General features: G+C 42.4%; 2 protein-coding genes across 2 annotated transcripts in view; both read left to right on the top strand.

The window, feature by feature from the left end:
* The window catches only part of ITGA6 (integrin subunit alpha 6), a 78,758-nt gene extending 69,319 nt beyond the window's left edge, over nt 1-9,439 (top strand). Inside the window, exons 22-25 of the mRNA XM_018572535.1 lie at nt 840-950; nt 1,034-1,132; nt 2,940-3,065; nt 8,909-9,439. Of these exons, the coding sequence (XP_018428037.1) occupies nt 840-950; nt 1,034-1,132; nt 2,940-3,065; nt 8,909-9,070 (498 nt within the window). The 3' untranslated portion in view covers nt 9,071-9,439. The remainder of the gene's footprint in view (nt 1-839; nt 951-1,033; nt 1,133-2,939; nt 3,066-8,908) is intronic.
* Nucleotides 9,440-19,396: 9,957 nt separating this feature from the next.
* Nucleotides 19,397-25,164, top strand: part of PDK1 (pyruvate dehydrogenase kinase 1) — a 23,942-nt gene continuing 18,174 nt past the window's right edge. The window contains exon 1 of the mRNA XM_018572370.1: nt 19,397-19,779. Coding sequence (XP_018427872.1) covers nt 19,656-19,779 — 124 coding nt within the window. The 5' untranslated portion in view covers nt 19,397-19,655. The remainder of the gene's footprint in view (nt 19,780-25,164) is intronic.

The raw sequence follows: 25,164 nt of genomic DNA, 5'->3' as shown, positions 1-25,164 counted from the left end.
ATATATTGTGTATCATATATATATCAATATCTATCTATCTATCTATGCCCTACATCAGTGGTGGTCAACTTTCTTGATATAGGGAGTCTTAAGTGCGCCCCCTTACATCACCAAATGGCCGCACATAATATTTACTGACTGTAATGCTCCAGAAAGCCATGTAACTGGAGATGGCCAACAGAAAACATTCTATAGGAGTTGTTGTAGAATGGGGACATGCTTCAGAGGTAATAGACTGTAGAAATGTTACATGAGACTGCCCCACTGCTATTACTGCCCCTATAAATGTCAACGCGTCCACATTTGAAAGTTACTTGTGCCACATTTGATATTTTGCTTAGTATGTTTAGCAAGTGGTAGTAGTGCCAAGGTCGGGCACCAGGGCCCTGTATGCTGATTAAATGGATGAGCTTCATTAACCTGATTTATTAAAACTAAAGTAAGGTAAAGCTTTGTTCATCCAATCATGCGAAAAAAACGTTTTTTTCAAGTTCCCCTGCACATGGTGGGATGTTTGCATCCAATTCGTGGACTCATTTAGACCTACTTTGCATCGTAGTAAATCAGGCTCACGTTAATCTCACCTCACTTTTTCACCTCCCTTTTTCAGTTTAATAAATCAGACCCAAAGATACCAAGTCTTGTAGTGCCTTTTCTGCTTACATTTTACCTGCATCATTTTTAATACTTCTACTGGTGTCATAGATGAGAACCCAGAGTGTTCATTTATTTGGACTTTAATGCTGAATGATTTTCATTTTTCTTCATATGCTAAAATAAATACAATTGTTTGTCTAAACAGTGATTAATGCCACTTTTTCTATCTTATCTGATTGCAGGACTGTAATAATCATGCAAGCTGTGTTACAATTAGATGCCCCCTTCAGGGTCTGGACAGCAGTGCATTCATTAAAGTGCGGTCAAGGCTATGGAATAGCACCTTCATTGAGGTAACACTGCTGTCCTATATACATTATTACCTCTTTTGAATATAACAAGTTTAGTTGATTGTCCTTTCTATTTCTGCTACCAGGAGTATTCAAAGATGAATTATCTGGACATTCTAGTGAAAGCCTCCATCAATATTGATACAAAAGCGGAAAACATCAAATTGTCAAATGAGGGTTACCAGGTAAAATACATAATGCCTCGTAGCTGAGTTGTAATTATATTCATTTGTTTAACTAGGGATTACAGTAGGACATAAGAGAGGACACATTGTAAATTATTATTTTGAAGTTCACCTCACAGTATTCGTTATCATGACTTTTGCATACCTGCTGTGCTATATTTTCATCTTTGTGTTTGTAGAGATCTGTAGTTTGTCCTTCTAGTGATTATCTGTAATATGTAATGAGATTAATATCATTCAATAGATAAACCTCTCAGAGACAGTATAGCATTATGAATTTGTACACCTAGAATGGACCCAAAGCACATCAAGAAAGTATAGCAAGTATGTGTGATGAGCAAAATGTATGCCCCCTTGTACATATGGAATTACAAACTAAGCATAGAAACAATGCTTTAAAAACATTAGCAAATGTTGGTAAGATTATTAACATTTAAAAGAACTTGTCCAAATAGAAACATAGCAGCTGCCATTGTTGACTTGGGGGCTGTTTTTGGATGAGGGATGGAATACACACAAAAAAAATCCCTGACCTATGACAAGTAGGGCCATATCAGGTGTCAGGACAGCCAATAGGTGGCAACCTTTCTATAGAAATATACATTAGATGATAGATAGATAGATAGATAGATAGATAGATAGATAGATAGATAGACAGATAGATAGATAGATAGATATTAATGAGGGTTTCAGGAGAGCCAACACATTTTGGGGATCTACTTTCCCTTCATCATGACTAATAATAAACATATTAAATATTAATTGCTAAACTGTGCTGGTTATAGTCAGTATGGAGTATAAATAGTAGGTTGTTTGCTTGACAATGCATAGATATCACACATGTATATACGTGAAGTGAAAACAGGAGGCACAGTGCCTGGGTCCAAAGGAATGTACTATCCTACAACAATCTTTATATACTGTAGTTAGATTGTTTAATAAAGGTTCCAAGAGAGCCAACACAGTTCAGAGTCCACTGCATCTAGGCTATTAAGAAACATATTTGATTAAGACATGCTGCACTGAGGCAGCCCATTCATCTTGAAATGGCTGGCAGCACACTTAACGCACCGAAAAGAAATGAATATGATCCTTTATTTCTAATCAGCCCACCAAAATGCTCAGCATGTGTGTTGTGCTGCACTGCAGAGCAGTGTCTGTAATAGTTCGTTGAGGGAGCCTTGCTCACCAGTTGCAGTGCGTTCCGGCCCAATTCTGGCCGGAACGCACTGCCTCGCATTGCGGCCGATTCACATTTTAGTGGGGCAGGAGGGGGCGTGGCGTGCCATTGAAATCTCAAGGCACATTGTGCCTGCGGTGCGGTCCGTTTCGGTCAAAATTTTGCATTTAATCGCACCGGACCGCAGGCACAATGTGCCTTGCAATCCCGTGTGGGCGATCGCATTGCGGCCAGAGGGCGTGGCTACAGTGCCATTCACTTGAATGGCCCGCCATGCCCCCTCCTGCCTCACTAAAAAGTGAGCCGGCCGCAATGCGGGACGGAACCCCCTGCAACTGGTGTGAACAGGCCCTAAAATAAGATGCACTATACCGTGGTTCGCACCTTACTATGTGTTGCTGTGACATGCATTATAACATGTGTTTTACCAAAATGTGGAAGGACCCTTAATGTGCATATGTAGGAATGGACAGACAAACAAGAATTGGAAAGGATCATAGAAAGTTCCTTTTCAGTGTATTTATTTCTGGGAGTTTCATTGTGCCTGTCAGAGTTTTGTATAAAATTCTATTACTAATGAATTCTTTGTAGTAAACTAAAGGAAGCACCGTATCTCTCTCTGTGCAGGTGCGCGTTACGGTTTTCCCAGAGAAGAGACAGATGCAATATGCAGGAGTGCCATGGTGGATCATCGCGCTTGCCATACTCTCTGGAATTTTAGTGCTTGCAGCAGTAGTGTTCCTTTTATGGAAGGTGAGTAAACATTATTATAGTCAATAATTATATGCACTGCACACCCAAGGATTTACATCCACACTGATAGCACTACACTCCTACAAGCCTATTCTACCCAGAATTGATATTACAATTTTAAGTGGATGCTCATGGGTTATTTGGTTTACCTGATTCTTGTTTATGTGGAGACAGCAGAGATGAGATTTCCTTATAAAATCTATGTCTCCTTAGTCATCCACTAGGACATAATAAAGGGGTTACCACACAGCTGGGTTCCCCAGTCATTGTTTTTTCCCCCATCATGCTTTGTAATGGCAACAAAATACAGTTGGATAGACCTAGGAATTCTGGTGGAAGTACTACAGTCCTATTAGAACTAAAGGCAATGCGAAAGTCCCTGAGAAATGTAAAAAGTCATATTACTCAATGTGCCTGCAGCCACAAAAAAGTAATTATCTTTTATCAGAGCCATAGTAGGTAAGGGGAAATCTTTCAATGGTGAACCTGTTCCAGTGATGGCACTTTTGAGAAATATTTACTTATTTCCATCTCTGGCACAGGAAATGAGGGGAAAGCCCACAATAGGACACAGTAAGCAAATAAAACCCCCAAAAACCAGACAGGGGTTCTAACATTTCCCTACTGTATCCTACTGGAAAAATGTTTGGTCACAGATATGTGTTACATGGATTCTATAGCACACGACGATTCCTAGCTGCATGTATAGTAGTCTTTTAGTGCATCCTGGCAGCTCCAAAACCCAGAGTGCTCTACTATAAAAATTCTGACTTCATCTAGCAAGTCAACACTTTGATTGCCTTCTTCTGCTACCCTCTCCTCACTATTGGCCAGTGAGGCTTCACATTTATTCTAGTAGATAGAGTGGGGAAGGTTTTAAAACTTCTTTGCAGTCTTTGTCCCCATTGGGGAGATATTTGCTTTCCGTACTTGTGACAACATGTCAAAAGGGAGAGAACGTGAGCGAAAGTAAAGTCAAAGTGGCAAATCTGTCCAATGGAGACTGCAAATAAAGTGCTTTTTTAGTAAGCAGGAGAATGAAGTCAAATCTTTGCCAGGTTCTTGCTAGCTGTTTGTCCTGGCAGTACCTGTTCCAGGAACTCTACAGGAAAGCAGAAATCAATTAGAGGATTATCAAAGGTATTGTGCTTGCATTTCTGCATTACTCCAGCCCACCATATTGTTTTTTCACGACTGTTAATGTGGTCATTCTGATCTACCTGACAAGTTCAGATATTTAACAGTACTGCTTCCATAACACTGTTCATTACCACCAAGATATTCATCTTGTTCAAAAAGATCATGGCATTTATAACCAATTATATTTTAACATAACATTCTATCTCTTTTTTCTTAACTTACCATCAATATGTAGTAGATGCTGAGCAATCTGGAAGGATGTAGGGTATTACTTGTTTGTGGTCCCATCATTTGAAGATTGCTACATTTTGGTCATCCATTATAACTGAGGCATTTTTGTTTCTAAATGTAATTGCAAAGTGCACTGGTAATCTACACATAGCAAAAGCAGACATTCCGTAGCCAAGGCAATATTAACAACTCACGAGGTACATTGCAAATGGCATCTCATTGATGAATTGCTGGTGAATTGCTAAACAGTTTATTTGTTTAGACCTTTCGAATTCTGCTTTTGAGCTGTGTAGGTGACACAATTTTGTCTTGATATATTGTGACAAGTGATGTATTGATTCTGTACGTTTCCTTTCTCCGATCATTGAAAAATCATACAATGCAATTTAATCACCTTGATTCTTTGTAGTGTGGCTTCTTCAAGAGAAGTAAGAAAGATCAGTATGATGCTTCATATCACAAGGCTGAAATCCATACTCAGCCGTCTGATAAAGAGAGGCTGACAACTGACGCATAGTATTGATCAGCGTCCTGTGATTTGGTAATTGATTGTTTCAATCACGGCTTATGGGTGTCGGTTTGGCTGCAAGATCTTTAACACAGCAGTTGCTTGCGCTGCAGGTGTCTTTTATTAATAAGCGGAATGTATATCTTTGTTGTGCTTTGCCTTTTAAAGAGGGTTTGCATCCAGTTTATAGAATTCTACTCATGCATGTAAAATTACTAAACAATTCATACTTACACCTCTTTCTTCCAAAACATCATTTGATGGTGTGGATTATGTGCTTTTTCAGTCAAAGTGTAAATAAATCAGGTTCAGAGCTAATATATATCTATGGTAGTGGCCACACCATTAATTCTTGTGTACTTGTTATTAGAGCAATGTGTAGTTTTAATTTTCAATTATTTTTAATGTCCATTGAATCTGACTTGGTGATAGAATAGTGATTCAAAGTTTAGAATCTTTCAAAGATGCTGCTAAAGTGTTTGACATGGGCACGTATATAGTTAGATAAAATCTCTGAAGAGAAGGACCATACACATAGTGTAGATCCTCCTTCATCCTACATTCATACACATGTATCCTTCGTCATCCCTCCATCTATGCACATGGTTCCTCCTTTATCCCTAAAGCTATATAGATTGCCCCTCCTTTATCGTTCTACCTATACACATGGGCCCTTCTCCATCACTAAACCTATAAACATAGGTCCTTCTTAACCCCTCACTTCATACACTTTAGTCATCTTTCATCCTTACATCTATACACATGGATGCTCCTTTATCCATCCGCCTATACACATAAGCCCTTCTTAATCCCTTCAACCTATGCACATGGGTCCTACTTCATCCCTACATCTATACACATAGGTCCTTTTTCATCCCTCCATCCATACACATGGGCCGTCTTTCATCCATATACCCAGGCCTTACTTTAGCTCTTCATCTTTAGATATGGGCCTTCCTTCATACTTCTACCCATACACATGGTCCCTTCTTCATTACTCTGTCCATATACATGAGCCCTCAGTCATCCTTCTACCTATACACACAGATCAGATTTCTTCCCTCCATCCATACACATTGGCCCGCTTGCATCGTCCCAAGCATTCATAGGTCCTCCTTCATCCCTCCACTCATAAACATGGATGCTCCATCATCCCTGCACCCATACACATGATCCGCCCCCCCTCAATCCCATTACCAAAACACATGGGTTCTTCTGGTTTCCTTTCACTTTTCTGCTAAGTCCACAAGCATATATCATTCTCAGTTTAGCCATAAATACATATACATTCTTATTCCATTGATCCACACAGTAGTCTTATGCCTTCACACATGCATATAGGTTTCCCCATAATCCCTACACACCTACTTATAGACTCTCCTCGCCAAGGCACATGGGTCTCTCTGAATTCCTTCACCATTGAACATAGCTTTTCTTAATTCCTCCACCAGTACACATGGATGCACATCTTTTCCTCCACCCATACACAAGGTCCTCCTCAGACCTTCTTTGTATACACATGGGCCCTTCTCAGTCCCTCCACAGGGATCTTCCTCAGTTTCTTCATACTATACAGGGATCTCCCTTATTGCTTCTGTCCATGTCTATCCATTGTGTTTTACCGGGACAGCACGTATGCAGGAGCCTATTTTAATTATCAGGAAACACTCTGGGATTGTAACAGGAACCCTCTAACAAACATAATGCTTTGCAAATGCTCTCCTTTTATCTTTAAAATAAATGAAGTGTATAAAGATATATTATAATACATTTGTAAAAGTGCCTAAATTATGTAAGCAATGACTATATAGAATGCTAAGTCTCTTCAAGTGGCATCTTAAAGGCAGTCAAGGAAAACAGGTGCACACTACTGGCATCTACCAGACTTGTAGAATTTCAGTTTTCTTATGATCCGCTCTAAGGATTTTACAACGGTATCGTTCAGGCTTGCTTATAGTCACAGAGCACCTATAAATACCTACTTGCCCTGGGTAATAACAACTCCTCTGCTTTGTGGACCTGTTGCTTCCAAATATTCTGCCGTATATCTGTATAAGCGATACCTAACTCCTTCTGTTGTCTACCACCTCCTTGGGCTTGGTAATTTGCTCTCCTGTCTGTTTCTAATTTAAAAAAAAAAGCATATGCAATTAACAGTGAAAAGGTATTATTAATATTTTATCTTTCTTCATGTTTAGATCTTGTAAAGCAGGCCATTGAGATAACTTTTTTACATTGTTTTCATTACCTATGTTCTTTTCTTATGTGCAGACTTAAGAAATAGTCATTGTGCCCAGGGGTTAAATGCTTATATATTTAATCTTTCCATGTAGTGTAAATGTAAGAAATGTTAAAGTGTATTTGCACTTTTGCAGTTAACTTTGAGAATTATTATGTGTTCCTGTTCACACAGCACACCTAATAAAAATCATTTACAACTGATAATAAGATTTGCCAGCACAGTGCAGTCAGGGTTAATTATAGTCAAAATTAACTCCCCAGCCCCTTGCAGAGAAAAGTTAAGTTTTGGAGTCTTCAGAAAAGAATAAGTAAAATGGTAAATAATATTGTTTTACGTTCTGCTATGTGAATGGGAAGATGTAACCAATAAAGTAGAGTGTTATCCCAATTTGGCTGCAAAGGTGAAAATACATTTTAAGCCATTGCACACATTCTACTCCATTCTATTGTTATCTAGACCGCTATTGATCGATCAGCTGGCTGCCAGCCAAACTTGAACATTGCCCACTGAGCACAATTGATACGGCAGCCTGGTTGAATAGAACAAAAGAGCATAAGTAATGAATGCCATTTACAGAGCTTATTTTACTGCTGTGTCTTACAATATCTAATTTGTTAGAAAGGTGATTTATTTACATTTTAAAGAGAACCAGTCTTGACTGTGCTTATACAAGAATGTGAATCATAAATAATTATATTTGTGCAGGTATAAATATGAAATCTTTATATTCCCCTTATTTGGCTTTGCTTACTTTGCCTAAAGACAACTCTCTGGGTCGAGAATTGGAGCTGTAAATTCCCCTAAGGTATGACAGTTGCTGTTATGGTGACTGCCTGTGTTTTAGCTGGTAAAGCACACACAAATACGTTGTCCAGTACTATAGAAAAACACAGCTCCAGAGTTCTTTATATTCCTCAACTATGGTACTTATTTGCACACTCAGGAGCTGGAAAACAGTGTGTGTTTTTAGCATGGGGGCTGGCAGTCGCCAGGGCAGAGAATGTCAGACCCCAGGGGCTGGGGCGTAACTAGAAATCACCGGGCCCCATAGCACAATTTTGTATGGGACCCTGTGATTTCTAGTTACACCCACCTGATATCCCAAACAACCCACCTGAGAGTGACCCTGCAGAGCCCACCATAGACTCTCTACGGTGGGCTCTGCAGGGTCTCAGGTGGGCTGGTCAAGCCCTCTTACCCGTCAGCCCCGATCGCTCTCCGCCTCCTCCGTCGATGGGCCCAACCTCCCCATCACCAGGCCCCGCCTCCTCCTTCGCTGCCGACGCCAGGCCCAGTCTCCTCCTCCATAGCTGCTGGCTGTCACTGACTCAGCAACAGCTGTGAGGAGGAACGCGCTGCTGCACAGATCACTGACAGGTTGTCAGTGATCTGAACAGCGGCGTGTTCCTTCTTACAGCCGCCACTGACAGTCAGGAGCCTGCAATGCCATAGCGACCCAGGCTGCCCGTACAGCAACAGGGGGGTGTAGTGGCCGGACCACATAGCGGCCGCCTGGGTCGCTATGGTGATTGTTCCACCACCGCCCAGGGGGTGTCTCATCTCTGAGTCATCCTCAAGATAATTAAGCAAATCTGCACGGTTATAATAATTTAAGATTGCATATTCAATTTTAATCCAAAGCCTAATGATGACTGGTTCTCTTTAATGACCCTTAAAAAAGCTCATATTCTGATGTAATTCTTGTGTTTTTTTCTTCTGCAGTTTGGATTTTTTAAACGTTCCAGGTACGATGATAGTGTCCCTCGATACCACGCTGTACGAATTTCCAAAGAAGAACGCCAATCTAAAGACGGAAAATTGAAACCGGACAGTGAAAAAAAACAATGGGTCACCAACTGGAATGAAAACGAAAGTTATTCCTAGGAATGTTTTTTATTTCTTTTTTAAATAATAATTACTGTTAATTGAAAGACGGCTCCAGGCGACAGGCTTTAACTTGAATTGTCTTCGGATATCGTTACTACTCCTGAGGCAGTTAAGACTTGCACAGGGAAACCTTAATTGGAGACTTTAAAAAGAAATGTGATCGAAAGTGAAATATTGGTCAAAAGTCATTGCGCTAATGGACATGTGACAGTTATTGCTTGGTAATAAGTGGTTTTGTAGGTGCACGCGGCGTGAGGAAGGGGTGTGGATATACTTGTTCTGCTGTAATTATGCAATAAACATGGAGGCACCACTGAACTGTTGAGCAAAGGAAAAAACAATGACACTCTTTCTAAAGGTACTCACGAGCGCCAAATTGCGGCAGCATGGCAATAAACCATCAGATTGTTGAATTTTCTTTTTTTATCTATCAGTTACATTCCCGCAAACTCCTGTATCTTTTATGAATGTATGGACTGTGCATACACTAAAAAAGATGGGCCATTGACCAAATATTTCATCACAGCTGGTAGACTACTGCCTCAAAGTTATCAGTTATGACTGCTTCTACTCCATATGTAGCTACTTCTTCTCCTGACAGACCCAGAATTAATAGACGACCGTTGTCCCGTGCCTATGGGTACCTTTAGTCTGAAAAGATCTGTGATCATTCTGCCTTAAAAACTGCTGTTTGTACCATTGAGCAAGTAAGCATTAGAGGAATGGTGTGATACTTTACTGTCGCCTATGCAAAAACCTTCAATTCTTCAACACAGCTAAACGATTCAGACCTTTGTTTTTTGACTTAGGAAGTTGTAGTACTTAACTGGCCTGGGCCAGTGTGCCTTTTAATTCCTTCCTTGTAAGGAGAGCCTTTTGAAGTATTGCATAGCAGTGAAATCCATTGTTTCAACTAGCATTAAACTCTCAACCTTTTTTTTTTTTTCAATAATGACTCCAGATCAAACAAATATACATTGTCTAGCAAAATATGTCTTTACATTGTTGTTCAAAAACTTACAGTCATCATGTTTCCACACAGCTGGCTCCAACTCTCTCAGCTCGGCTTCTCTGAACTTCCTGTTGAGTACACAATGACAAGGGACAGAATAGTCTGCAGCAGCTGTACATTTACAGTTTGCTGAAGGCAAAAATTAGAAGAGAGGAATGGGAAGCAGAGAGCAGAGGAGTGTTTTGCCTTGCTTTGCCTGTGTGCTTGTGGAGACACACACACACAGCTTACTAGCACACACAAGAGTGGCTCCATAGGACCCTGTAAGGGAAAGGATCCACCCTAAAGCAGGATTTCAGGGTCAGAGCTCAAGGGACCAGCTGATTTCAAGGAACAGCGTCCATTGTAAGTGACCTAATCGGCATTTGAAATAGCTTAAAAACCTTTTGACTTTAATATCACTTTAATTATACATTTATTATTTACTAAGGCAGAGGCTCACAGCAGCCAATCATATTTCAGAAAGATCATCTCTGGATCGTCGCAGTCTCTTGTTGCGCTTTGCACGGTGAGCTTTGCCTTGTTGAATAAGTTCAAATGCAACAAAAACACACTCCTTGTTTAAAAGAGAACTATGGGGTAAGTGTTTTCCCCCATAGTTCTCTTAAGGGTCACAGGAGGACATATACCTGCGTCCTCCCGTGACCCAAAGCTTAGTATATCGCGAGCTACAGCTTGCGGTATACTGAGACCGCCGCAGCCGAGGCGGATCCCGACATTACTGTCAAGATCCACCCAGGTGCGTGAGTGACAGCGGGCTCTGCCTTTGTCAGCGCTGGAGTATTGTCCGGATCCACCCCATTTCCTGATTGACAGCTGGCTCTGCCTCTCTAGAGGCAGCTAAGCCCACATGTCCCTTCAATGAGTACGGGAGGAACAGAGAGAGGGGAGAATCCCTGCAGGGAGCTGTGACTGACAGTCACGGCTCCCTGCAGGGAGGTGAGCGAGCGACAGTATGTGTTCGCTCAATTCCCGATCTATTGAGCCGACGTGTGACAGTTTCATTGTCACACGTCGGCTCGAATTATGAGGATGAGTGATTTTCACTCTCCTCATAGTTCTCCTTTTAGGCATACGTTCCCGGTGCATACCCCCAACTCTACCCAATTCTGTGGGAGGAGGGTGGATTTTAAAAGAACCAAAGGGGCAGGGTGTTTTTGATTTGGGGAGGGGCTTCGATTAACCTAAATTTTTACTTTTAAAATCTTGGCAAGTATGCAAGCGGATTTTAGCGGCTGCTAAAAATGTGTAAACACTGAAACAAATGTGCAATACAATGTCACTCTGCGCATTATTTTTTATTTTTTTTTGCAAATCAACCAGTGCTTAGTTTTGTAATGTGTATATAGCTTAACCTTCGTGGTATTTATTGCATTCTGTTACTTTTTTGCCTAAAACTTAATATACCTGCTGACTACACCCTGGGGGAAAAAACTACAGCGGGCCTTATTTGGTGCCAAAAGGAAAAAAGTTAACGGCCAATCACAGCCACCCTTTCTTTCCCCCAGACTGCACTGAGAGAATGAAAGGGAAACCTGATTGGCCGCTATGGCCAACATTCACTTACATTAATCTGACGCAGTGTGGTCTGCATTGTTTCTCTTTGGAATGAAGTCCGTTGATTGAGTAATATTGAAGGTGCTCAGCGATACCAAAGTTCCTAAATCATTGACGGGCTTCATTCCTGTGTGTATATTGGTTGCTCCAAATATTTTCTTTTATTTTGGAAAGTATAACATTTAAATGGTGGATAATGAACAAGTCATTTCAGTGCAATTCAATGTTTTATCAGTCTTTTTGATACCAGCCAGATGCCATAATCCAATACTAGGAACTAAAACTGTATAGCTACCTATGTTGTGCCTATGTAATTCTGTAGTTGCCACACTGCCTTGCAGTTTATGTGCTGTGTCTGTAAATACTGTGATGTGTATATATTAATTGCTATTTCTAATCAAGGGAAAGGCTCATGCAATGTCTCAGCTGACTACATCTTTTGTAAATGTGGATCTGTAGGCTTTAAACTGGGTATCAATGGGACTTTTGCTATAACTACTTGGAAAAGAGAAAAGAGGGGCACGGATAAATAAGCTAGTGCAAAATGAAAAGAGGTTTTGCCCATGGCAACTGATCGGTATCTGTTAGTCATTTTCTATCAGATTGCTGATTGGTTGTTATAGACAGTACTGCACTTTTTAAGATGGTCTGTCCATGCAAGACTGTTTTTTCTGTTGTGGATAATTAAAGGGCTTTAAATAACCCGCTAGATTAGTATATTTCTGAAGGACTCAGGTAATAATTGCTAGGTCTGTCTGCATGCTGCAGCCAGGGCCGTAGTAAGAGCATCATGGGCCTGGTGCTGTCGGTCAGTCAGACTAGAAGCCACTGGTTGCCAGGAGCTGAGTGGGATGGGTGGGATGGGAACGCTTAGGTTAAGATTTTTTCCCCATGGATTTCTGCTTTAAATGAATGCACCACTGCATCATTTTTTTTTATATCTTTATGGAGTGTATCTTTTTATATAGGTGCTAAGAGGCACTTATATAAAGCACAGCAGGAAAAGTGACACCTCTATATGTTGGCATAGCCAAAGGATAGATCTCAGTGATATAATCCCCAAGACTTAATGGTTCCGGGTTATTCAGCCCTCCTCTTTCATAACTAAAATCACAGCTTTGGGTGGTCCGTTACATAAACCCTTTAAAGTGCTGACTACTGAGGGATAATTTAATTAGATGCTAGTGTCCAGCATCATGCACTATGCACTATACCAGGACAAAGGCAATATTACAATTTTTATGGACATTATAAAATACCGTTTAAAAATAAATAGCGATCTCTCGTTATGACTTTAGTTCTGTTTTTTGGTAATGGTCCTATTCTGTAGATAGATGACATCGGATTGTAAGTATATACAGAGACATGATGGGAAGTAATTCTTTTATTTAATTAGAGTAAATGGTTTTATATTGCTCAGGAAAGACATTTTAAAAAAGACACCTCCAGACAAAACGAATAATTTTGTTACGGGTAGAAGGTGATGGGAAAGCGTGTTTATAAAACTGCTTTTAACTTTGTACCCCTGAACAAATGTTTGAGGACACTGTAGCGGTTTTGTTTGCCCCCTGTGATGCAGCTTGTCTGGGTGTTGGAAGATGCTCTGTTGAATATATTGGGGTGACACTAAACCGCGAGAAGCAGCTGCAGTTTACACAGACTGAGGAGCAAGTCACTAGTCTGTGTGTTAGTGCTCTGGATGATCATAGCTGTCCACACATCAGGGGTGTCCCTAGAATACTTACTGCCTGAGACGAGTGTGGGGGGGTTATTGCCAGTGCATGTTTCAGGAAGGTCGAGGGCGGGGGGGGTGTAAGGTGGTTGGATGGGGGTGGTTGGATGCACGTTACAGGGGGGGTGCTAGTGGTGCACGTTACCGGGGAAGAAGGGGGTTAGTCGTGCCCGATGTCCAGCCCAGCTCTCTGACGTCCCTGGTTTCCAGAAACTGGGCGGGATGCTGGCCAGAGCATCCCGCTCAGCTCCTGGCAACCAGTAAGTCACAGGTGGCACTTAGAAGCCTAGAACGATCTGGCCGGAAAGAGGGTGCCAAACACACCTGCCGCCCCCCCATGTGACCCAGTGAGATGCAATCTGAGTCAACCAACTCAGGCTGCCTTATTATAGGGACAGCCTTGCCACACATGTTACATTCTGATTGCACAGTCTCTGTACAATTTTCATAATCTTTATCAACAACCAATCTATTCACTTTATACCTAACCAGGACCTCACACTACATAATTGTTAGTAAATCTAAGCCATGGTGTATCATCAGATTGTAATGTGCATGGCCATCTTATGTCAGGGTTGAGGGAGTGAGTACTGCTTTCCATACGTAGATTTCTCTCATTCAGGCCCATGGATTGAATGAGAGAAATCACTCAATTCCCCAAACTATGTTAAACAGCGTGGATGGAGGAATCTGAACTGTCGACTATTATATTCAGACAACCATTGGCACCCGCGGCTGCCTGAATAACCTGATTGGATGCAGTCACCATTGGGCTGACAATTTTCCACCCAGCTCATTCAATTTTCCAATCAACTTTTGTGGAGCCAGGTGGTATTGATTTTGAGTCTGCACCCCCCGGCTCCCCAAGAGTTGATTTCAAAACTGAAGGAGCTGAGTGGTGCAACTTTGTTGAACCGTGTATGGCAGGCTTAAGGCCCCATTCACATCTGCATGTTTTAGAAACTGTGCTTTATATGCATGTTTTATGTTACCACTGAACTATATGTAAGGCACATTCTGCTGGGAAGCACATTCATTCAGCAGACAGGACTTACAATGTGCCACAAAGCACACCTAAAACATGCAGGCTTGAAAAGAGCCTTAGACCCCCTCCCAACATGTATGGTAGGTTGTTGCATGCAATTTAACCTGCAATAAGGCAGCTCATTCATTTTCAATGGGCTTCCAACACAACAAAAAATGGACATGTACTTTTTTTTTAAATGTACTGCACCACAATGCACAGATAGTTCCTGTCAGCGTGTTGTGGTGACCTGCAATGCACATTGGGGTGCGTTTGCAAGATGCTTTATAAATGGCAGACCATCCATTGTGTATTACTGTGCAGTGTAGTGGCTTACATGGAAACACGTGCTTTACCATGCATTTCCACAATGCACAGATTTTAAGCCCCCCCTTAAATGTATGTGCTGCCTTTATCATCTTACACCCAAAACAAAAATATTATTTTGCTGGAGGACCTCTCTAAAGAAAAGTATGCATAACATTGCTGCTTCCCTTGAAAGAACATTTTGTCATATGTATGTAAAATGTTTATACAATCTGAAAATAGAAGCTGTTGGAAAATTAATGTATTTTTGAGATGATGGAAGCTATTCTAGGTGCGCTTGTTACTTCCTGAAAATGTGTACTGGAAGTGCGCCGGAAAATGTCTTACTACTGAATTTTAACAGAAAGAGTTATTTCATATTCCAGCAGTCTATTGATGCCAACCATTCCTAGAAATTGGACCTGGATGGAGTTTTGACATTTTTGAATCCTCATCCATTTGGACTTCATTCAGTAACGTTGGCGAGCTTGAACATTATACTATAAGCGCAAATAGTTTAACATTTACATATTCCAGAATGGTTTCTCATTGACAAGCAATGTGCTATTTTAGCACCGACTTTGAATTGTATGAGCAATGCAAACATTCACACGCCTTCTTTGTGATGATATGTCCCTCTCATTGTAGTTACTGATGTTATTCAGCAAGTGTCATTACTTTGTTACTAACTAAATTGAGATATGACATATTTTGTAATAAAATTCTATAAAAACATGCTGCCTCTGAGATTCTAGTATTTTTTTTACTCTCTGATCTCCAAAATGTGTTAACTTTCAAAAACTTTCTTAGCAGTATGGAAGGCCTGCAGGAGCAGGAAGCATCTTCACCCCTGTACAAGCTCCATGTTGTGCATTGTCTTTTGGGCTCTTCCTCTTCACTCAAAATGTTAAGACGAAATGGTGGACACAGCAAAGGGTTCACTTTAAGCCCTAGCTTGGCTCTTGCCATATTCTGCTATCATAAGCTTGGTGTGTGGACACTTGACCATCACACCTACATGAGTTTGTGGACGTCTCATTCCAAAACTATGTGCATTAACATGGGTTGCACCCCTTCTGTAGCTGTAATGGCTTCACTCTTCTTGGAAGACTTCCCACATGATTTTGGAGTATGTTCATGGACATTTGTGCTAATTCAGTCAAAAGAACATTTGTGAAGTCAGGTACTGATGTTGGACTAGATCAGGGTCAATATGTGCGCTTCAGTTAATTCCTGAGTTCCTCCACACCAAACTCATTAACTCATGTCTTTTTGGATCTGGCTTTCTGCACAGGGGCACAATCATTAGGAATTCTCCAGTCTGCTGGTAAATGGTTGGAAATGCACAATTGTCTGACATGTCTTTCTATGCTGTATTATTAACACTAGAAACACCTAAACTCAATAATGTGGAGGAATGTCCACACACTTTTAGTCATATAGGTAGGTGTGTTGGTCAGGTATCCTCAAACTTTGGGCTATATCATGTATCGGGGGGAAACACTTACAAGCTGAAGGGCACTGTGCTGTAAGTATACACCTCTCTAATAGCAGAATATGGCAAGAGCCAAGCTAGGGCTTAATGTGAACCCTTTGCTTTGTCCACCATTTCGTCTAACATTTTGAGTGAAGAGGAAGAGCCCAAAAGACAATGCACAACATGGAGCTTGTACAGGGGTGAAGACGCTTCCTGCACCCATGTAGCAGTGCTAATCACGGATCACCAGTGCAGCCACATGAAAGGAAGGGAGTGAGTCATTTGCACCCCAATACTGGGGTGTATTGAGTATTCCGCTGCATAATGGAATTGCTGGGAAACAAGTGGAGCAAGCAGATGCATAACTGTCTCATTCTAAGAAAGGCATAAACCTTGTATGTACATATAATGCTTATAGGAATCTGGTGGCCCCTTTTATAAAGGGGGCACCCAGATCCCGCCACCCCCGTGAATAAGTAGCAATAAAGAATGACAGTTGGGGTTTTTGAGGGCACCAAATGACAAGTCCAATAAACAGAAAATCAATGTATATATATAATAAAACATATTATTTATTCATACAAACATTTTTTTTTTAAACATCGATATGTAAGTGTATTAAAAGATACGTACAATACATGAAATAAGGAGAACCTCCTAACACCCGCTATGTTCCACATTGGAGGCTGTGATGCACATGATCAAAAAATCTCTAGTAACATGATTTTGACACAGCAATAAGGTAATCAAATGTAGGATCTAGACAGAGGTAATTACAAGAGTTTATAGTCCATTACACAATAATTGCACAAAACACTGCGCAGTGTGTGGCTGGAGTCGGTCCCACAAGTACCGGTGGCAAAAACCCCAACTATCCTTATTCTTTATTCGTTATTGCCACTTTACTAGGGGTTGGCACCTAATCACTCAGGGTCTGCGCACCACCATATACTTTGCCCGTGAATAAGTAGGCGAAGTTGTTACCCCTACTCATTCACCAAATAAACACTAAAATCGTAAATAAACATACAACACTGTTCTACAAAGTTCTGTATTTGGAAAAAAACAACACAGGTTTTTAAAGTCTTTCATTAAAAAATAAAAATGTTAATTGATGTATTCCAAACGTCAGTCACGTCGTGCAGCGATGTAGATCCACGTCAATCATGATGGAGGACAGCCGCCGACTCGCCAAAAGAAAACATTTCTGATGCCCGCTGACATGTCCAATCCCAACGAACACTGGTCGCAAAATGACTGCTCTGACCTGAATGTCAACAAATGGGCGGAGCGATTTGTGACATCACGGAACTTATTCCACCCATTTGTTTACATTCCATTAGGGGACAGAAGTGTCACTGAATGTAAACAAATAGGCGGAGCAAGTACTGTGATGTCATGACTTGCTCACGCCCCTTTGGTGACACTCAGAATTGAGGAGGGGACACCATGCTGTTTTTTATTTTTATTCTACTGTTTAACAACATACATTAATTCAGAATAACATTCGACAAAATGTATCGTTATCAAAGATTCAGATAAGTTAAAATTAATTATTTCTTTCATTTGGAAATTCGGATGCATCCGAATGTCCTAATATGCATATATTCTTCCAAATCTAGTTTTGAATGACACAAATCGCACATGTCTAGTCAAAGTAATGGCTAGAAATACAGAAGAAAGTGTGCTGTGCATCCTATGTCAGATGTCATATCTCAAAGTATAACTAAAGGCATGTTTTAGAAATGTGGGTTGAGTGGTGAGAGGTTAGAGTCCGTGTTAGGTTTTTATTGCTCTCTGTGCCCCCATCAGGGGGATTCACCTTCTCTAACCGTCCTGATTATCAGTGCCACAGAGAAAGAAAGTGAGGGCATATCCAATATTTAGAATTGCCACAAGAACAGGAATACAGCAGAAATCTTCCAATGGGGACACTGGATATGTGACAACTAACGGGATAACTCGCGCTTTGCAAAGATTTCCTCTCACATCCCGTGAGGAAGTAAAGTTGAACCTCTCTAATGAAACACAGATGGCGTCCTCAATATGCCAGGGGGTGCAGGGCAGGTACATCGCTGGCATCCAGGCACCTGTGCCAAGGATTGTCTTGAGTCCCGACATCTTGATCACCCTTTTTCGTTTTTAAGTTTGCACTGAAGCCTCCACCACCTTAAACCTCAGTTACAGCAGCTGTGTATGGGCTGAGGAAAACTCTCCAAAGCTCCTCCTGTGCTCTGATGTGAGTGTCATTGCCAAGGGGAGGACTCCCCTGCTTACTGTGCCCTACCGCTGTACCTGAGGTCTGGTAAGTAGTTGGCTTTCTGGGGGGTCTTTGTACTGATGGATTGATCCCTATAAACTGCACTATACACTCCTGACACCTGCACTGTATGTGTTATGCACTCCTGACCTGTGCACTTCATGCATTCCTGACCATTGCACCCCTTGCATTATGCACTCCTGACCCCTGCACTCCATGCATTATGCACTCCTGACCCCTGCACTCCATGCATTATGCACTCCTGACCCCTGCACTCCATGCATTATGCACTCCTGACCCCTGCACTCCATGCATTATGCACTTCTGACCCCTGCACTCCATGCATTATACACTCCTGACCCCTACTATTTATTCCTAGCAGCAACACAGGAAAGTGCACAGTGTGTAAAGATTATTATATAAAGTATGCATACATTTCATCAAATTATAAAAATCAGAAATATGATTTTACTTACAATTCCCCATGGATGTGAAAAGTCCCCATGAGACAGAATGCTATTGTGAATGTAAAGTGAATATATTTGTGTGGAGCACTATGATCTGAGTGCAAAGACTGCAAAAAAATAACATGCCAAGCCAAAACAAATGTACAATCTAGCGTTGCTGCAATGACACCAGCAGAGTGTTAACTCCTCCTGAACACAGGGGGCGCTCTGCAGCTAGGAGCCGCTGCTTCTAATACTTGTTGCTATTAACTAGTTGTGTTCTGCCAACCAGGAGGCGAAATACTGACATCTACCTACTTAGAAGAGCGGCTCCTTAGCGGTCTTGAGATAGTTAAGTGATATGAAGCACGCCTCTACTGTTGATAGGTCAGCACCAGCTCCCTTGCTTTAATCCACACACAGCGATTGGCAGAGACGTGGCACCCGCCACCTATTATAGATTAGTTTTACATTGCTCTTCGATAACGCGATTGGCTGGGGGAGAACATAGCGATGGTTGTTTATTCGCGCAGCCACGCCCACTTTCTCTGTTCCTATGGCTGTGATTGGCTGGCGCCGGAGGAACGTGTGCGAACGGAGAAGCTGCATCCTTGAACCGGAGAGAGGACACTGAGGGAGTCCAGGGGCACAGGCCGGTGTGTGTGCGGCCTATGCAGAGGAGGCGGTGTTTACCTATGTGGTAGCTGGGAAGAAGACTCTCTACAGGAAGAACCCCCATCCTTTCGGTGGGACCCCAGCTGTCACACAATGAGGCTGCTAAGAGCCCTCATGAGAAGTTCCTCCCTCACCAGTAGCAGCACCCAGGGTCTGGTGGACTACTACTCCAAGTTCTCACCGTCACCCCTCTCTATGAAGCAGTTCCTGGATTTTGGTGAGTTGGGTGGCAGGCTACACAGGGCTCCATTCATTCTCACCAACCCTCCCCCCCCATGGAAGACTACATGTCCTCACACCCCCTCCCCTACATCCCTACATGGAGGACTACCTGCCCTAACACCCCACCCCCTCTTACATGGAGATCTACTTGTACCGTCCCCCCCGCCCCTTGCATGGAGGACTACCTGTCCTCAAACCCCCACCCTATATGGAGGATTACCTGTCTTAACCCCCCCCATGGAGGACTATCTTTCCCCAAACCCCACCCCCATGGAGGACTACCTGGCCTCCCCCACTACAACAACCACCTCCATGATTGCACCACCTGATATTTAATGAATGAAAGGGACGAGCTGGGAGGGAAAGAGCTAGTTGATGCTGGCTATCCTCCAGCTAGAAACGGGGCACAGTCTCTCTTATTTTCTGTAGCTTCTAATGCATGTTCTGAAAAGCTCAGTGTGCAGTGAAATCAAAGTAACCAATTGCAGTAAAGGAGAGGAACCTGTACAACTTGCAAGACAGAAGGTAAGGCGGGGGTCAGCTTTCCTCATGGCCATCTGAACACTTTTGCTGGTACATTATGTACACCTGCAGCTGAAAGACGAGTTCTTCCTGTCGGATTAAGATTGTATTACTTATTGGAACTTTGCTCACGTCACCATTTCATGTGATATTAAACCTTTGCTGTGTTTTTATTTGAGGCGTCCCACACTTATGTAGTTTATACATTCTACTTGTTATAAGTTGTTTCTCCTCCTCCTGCAGCCAGTCCCCACACTGCTGATCCCCCTGTCTGTTTGCGGGTGTCTCCTTTAGCTAGCCGGCTGTTGAAGAGACACCCATGCATGCGTGTTCCTGCCTGTGACCTGTGCCCAGGTTTGTGCGTCCATAGGCACGCACAGTAATCGATAATACGAAATCACCTGCACTCCATACAGCGTACAGACCTTGATGAGAGGTTGGTGCTTGAAGTGACAACACGGATGGCGCTATGTCACTATGTCGCCCATAAGAAGGGACCCTGCGTGGCCCCGAAACGTTGGCTGTTTGACGCATGTGACGATTGAATAAAAAGTGCTTTACTTCTTACACATATCGAGTGCTGGTGACGTCTATTATGGACCATAGGCACACACGGCACGCAGCAAGCCATGCCCCTGCTCTCCTAGAAACAGTTTGATTGACAACAGCAGGAGCCTATAGCTTCACTGCCCTCAGAACCTTCCCCCACAACCTGCAAGTTTGGGGACAGCGAATATCTTACTGGATCCGGCGAGAGTGACAAGGGACGATAGGCAAGTGTTTGGTGACATGGGAGCATGCAAATGTACTGGTCGTTTTTTTAACCTTAAAGGAGAAGTATTGGGGGAGTAAAATATACTGTTCCCAATACTTAGAGCTGGCATGTGACACTGCACACGTCAGCGCTATAACTCAAGAACTGAGCGATCCCAAACTGCTGATCGCTCAGCTCATGGTTCTTCCTGCAGAGAGCGGTCACTGTCAGTCACCTCCCCCTGCAGGGATTCCCCCCTCCCCTCTCTGTTCCTCCAGCGCTCATTGAAGGGACAGAGAGGGGAGGGGGTGGGCCTAGCTAGAGAGGCAGAGCCAGCTGTCAATCAGGCAACGAGGTGGATTCAGACAATATTGTCAGGATGTTTCCTGCCTGCAATGCGGATCTGCGCTGTCAACAAATAGCGAGCAGTAGCCCTGCTGACTTTGGGTCACAGGCAGACATTATTAAATTTAAGGCTGTGACCCAAAAGAGAACTAGCGCCAAATAAAAAAAAAAAAAGGTTTGGCTATGGTTCTCTTTTAATTCAGAGAATGCATAAATGTAAAAAAACACAGAGACTTTCCACTGATAGTCACCTGTGCTGTGCTCCTTCACCACTCTGTTCCTCTGCCTTGAATGGAACAAGTGACAGGTTCTCTTGAACATTGGCATGTATGGAAACTTGATCCTAGAGAACTGTTACCTGACATTGGGAAGCTGTAGGAGCCATCCTAATACAGAGTCAGACCCCTGTGATTACAGAGCCTTCATAACAAGCTGCTATGTTTTACTTGTGTTCTATTTGCTGTATATAGGGAAGACTTTCTTCTACCCCTTGTTACACCTAAAATGTTATCTGTGCAGAGTTAAGACTAGGTTCACACCTGAGCTGTTTTCGCTTGAGCGTCTGTGCTTTGAAAACCGCACGGTTTTTAATGCATAGAGATGTCTATGGGGCCTAAGCCGCTCAAAAAATAGCTCCTGCACCTTTTTGCACGACAGGCGATTTCATAGCGCTACAAACTGCAAAGATGTGAACAGCCTCCATTGACTTCAATGTAAATCTGTGTTTTGCAGGATATTGCGCATCTTAATATGCGCAATAAATCACCTAGGCACACACTTAACCTCAGTCCTGGCAGAGGCTGGTGGTTTCCAGTCATCAGTATAACTTATTTACATTAAACAGTTTATACATTTGACATTGTGATGCCGTGTGACATGATTCTTAAAGTGTTTTTAGAAACGTGAATGTTTGTTTTGCCTTTTTATGAACAGTTTATAGGATAACAGGCAAGAATGTAACAACAACAGTTAGTTTTATATGTACATTTGTTACAGTCACTTAATATGTTCTCCTTGTTTATATGACTCCACCAGCTGACAGGAAACGTGAACTGAGAGGATCCGCAAAGCTGTCATAGCTGATGACTTTGACCTGGCTGTCATACCTTGTTTTATTATTTGAGGAAATGATCTGTAACACACCTACATATTAAGACTTCTGACTTTTCTCCCTAATATTCCTGATCTGCCTTATTGTTACTTGGAAGAGACTGAAGCCAGTGGCAGTGCTACGGCCAGACACTTGTCCTTTTTTCAGGAAGGGGTCAGCAGCTGTGGCCCTGTATTTCCCTTATTACTGTTTTATATGAAGCTGAAGTGTACTGTACACATACAATACCTTACTTTGTTCTCCCTTTCCCTGTTATCAACAGGCAGTGACCATTTTTCAATCAAATCATGTCGTTTTTCTAGAAATACCTGTTTTGAGACCCAGTCAGGGTCTGACTGCTGTTTTATTACTCTGCCTTTGGTGTGAGGGGCCAGGGGCTCCTGTAAACATCACATCATTCTGCCTCAGAACTTTTTAAGAATTGTATGAAAGAACACTTTACCGTGCACTTTACTACTACTACTTTAGCTGTGCACTCTGCTGGATTGGTTGACTGGTTGCAGGCATGTCTAAAGGGATGCCAGGGATGTATTCTACCACATAACGTTCAGGAACAAAATGATTAATGGCAGGGAGAACTGATAGCTGTGAGAGGGGAACCAACAACAGTAGGGGTTGGTGGGGGGATGTAATTGATGAATGATGGAGATTGTTCAGAGAGGAAATGAAGGTGAGCACAGGATATTGTGGAGATGCAACTTTACAGGGGACTGAGAGTGATCAGTTTCAGCACAGGGGAGGACTTGCTACAAAAAGGCAAGACTGGAATTCAGTTTTAAGGAGACACTCCATTCAAGGCAAAGTGACTATCTCTGTACAGAACATCTCTTGCATCTTCTTAGTTCTCCATAGCCAATGCTGAAATTGGTTGTGCCAGGGGGAGTGGTGGCGTTAGTCCCTTGTCATGTGACTAGTGATTGGCTGCTCGGCACAGATGCGGTCACCGGAGGGGGTTACATACTTTGCAATACCTGGAAGTGCCGGGTATTCTCAGTGGCAGTGGAGGAGCAGGGAGGTGTGAAGAAGTGCAGGTAAGGTGAGTTTACGAGGGTTGAAGATGCTCTTTGTAGAGACATGGCCACTTTCCCCTGGATGGGCAAGGCAACATTGTCTCTTTATGGGTAGCTTTTAGAAGGGAAATACTTTGTGGGACATTGACATTCACTAGAAGTCGCAAGAGCAGCCAGGAGGCAATACAGCAAGGCCCCTTTCACACGGTGGGTCCAATCGGTCAGTTTTTCAGGCAGACCCGATCGGATGCCCAATGCTAGTGTATGGGCAGCCAGGTCTAAATGGACTAGTGTCTGTTTACACCCGGTTACCCCCGACTGTGTCCAGGTCCAGAAAAACAAACTGAACAGTGTTTCGTTTGACGTACCTAATCGTGACGGATTGGAGGTAAATTTAAAGGGACACATGTCCGTTCTGATTCCTCATAGACCATCATGGGACTGGTCATTGCAGTTTTTTCCTCCATCTTGGACAGACACGGATGTCAAACCAGTGACATCCGATCCTTACCACTCCGATCAGAAGGGGATCTGTGCACATCATGCCTGTATATGTGTTTCAGTTTTTTTTTTTTATGCCATCAGTTCCTGGAGATGCTGAATAAATTGTGATGCGGTCTCATTTAATGGCTATAAAACGCTGCTCATACATCTGAGATGTCATAAAAAATTGATGTCTTTCTATTCATATGAGTTGGGGAATGGACACAGAGTGCAGCACATATTGCAGTCCTTTCCTACTACAGTGGAGAATGGCCAGACTGGCAGTCATTATTGGGCATTGTGTGCCCAGCTCCCCATTCACACTCTTCTGTGTCCTGTCATGTTGTGCTGAATCATTGCTATAGCAACACAAAGGGCTGCAGTGTGATCACTGTTCTCATGTATACATTCCACGTGAGGTTACTGAATAGCTTCAACTTTGTTCCGATTTAAGCAAAAATATCTAAGATGTGTGATAGGTCACATAACTATAAATAGCCAGCAATGCATTACCTTGGCCTGCAGCATGAAGGGCAAGTAGTTGGCACACTCTCTCTGTGCATACAGGTTTCATTTGCTTCTACCGCGGAGTGAAACAACAAGCAGTCTGCTATCTGAAGCGCAATGGAGGTTGTAGAGTTAGAATAGAAGTAATGATAGGAAGTTTTTGCTGCTGGTTAAAATGTTGCACATTACTGCTTGTTCTACTCTTTGTGAATGCAAATGTAACTTTTGCCATTAGCAGGGCTGACTATAAAAGGCAGAACAGAGAGCAGCGATGATATTCAATGCGTAGTAACATGTACAAACCAGTCGGATTTGTTTACTGTGGAACGATTGAATTATTAATTCTGGCTGCTTACTGAGCCCTATTAAAGCTGAACTCCAGCCTTATCTTTTGTCTTGCACTATTGTACTGGTTCCTCTCTTGGACTGAAATGACTTTGATTTCACTGTACATTGGGAACTTCTCACAATGTGCATTAGAAGTTGCAGTAGGGCAGATGGAGCTTGCCTCATTTCCTGGCTGTAGGAAGTCCAGCATCATTTAGTGCTTTCCTTCCTAGCTTTACTGTCCCTGGCCTGCCCCTTTCATTCACTGGATTTCGGTTCCTTCAATCATGGAGGCTCAGCATCACATGTAGATGTTACTTA

Source organism: Nanorana parkeri, unplaced genomic scaffold, assembly GCF_000935625.1.
Source record: "Nanorana parkeri isolate BGI_ZX_2015 unplaced genomic scaffold, ASM93562v1 scaffold44, whole genome shotgun sequence".
NCBI lineage: Eukaryota > Metazoa > Chordata > Amphibia > Anura > Dicroglossidae > Nanorana > Nanorana parkeri.
Note: the sequence above shows the minus strand (reverse complement) of the source record. Positions and strands in the feature narration are given on the sequence as shown.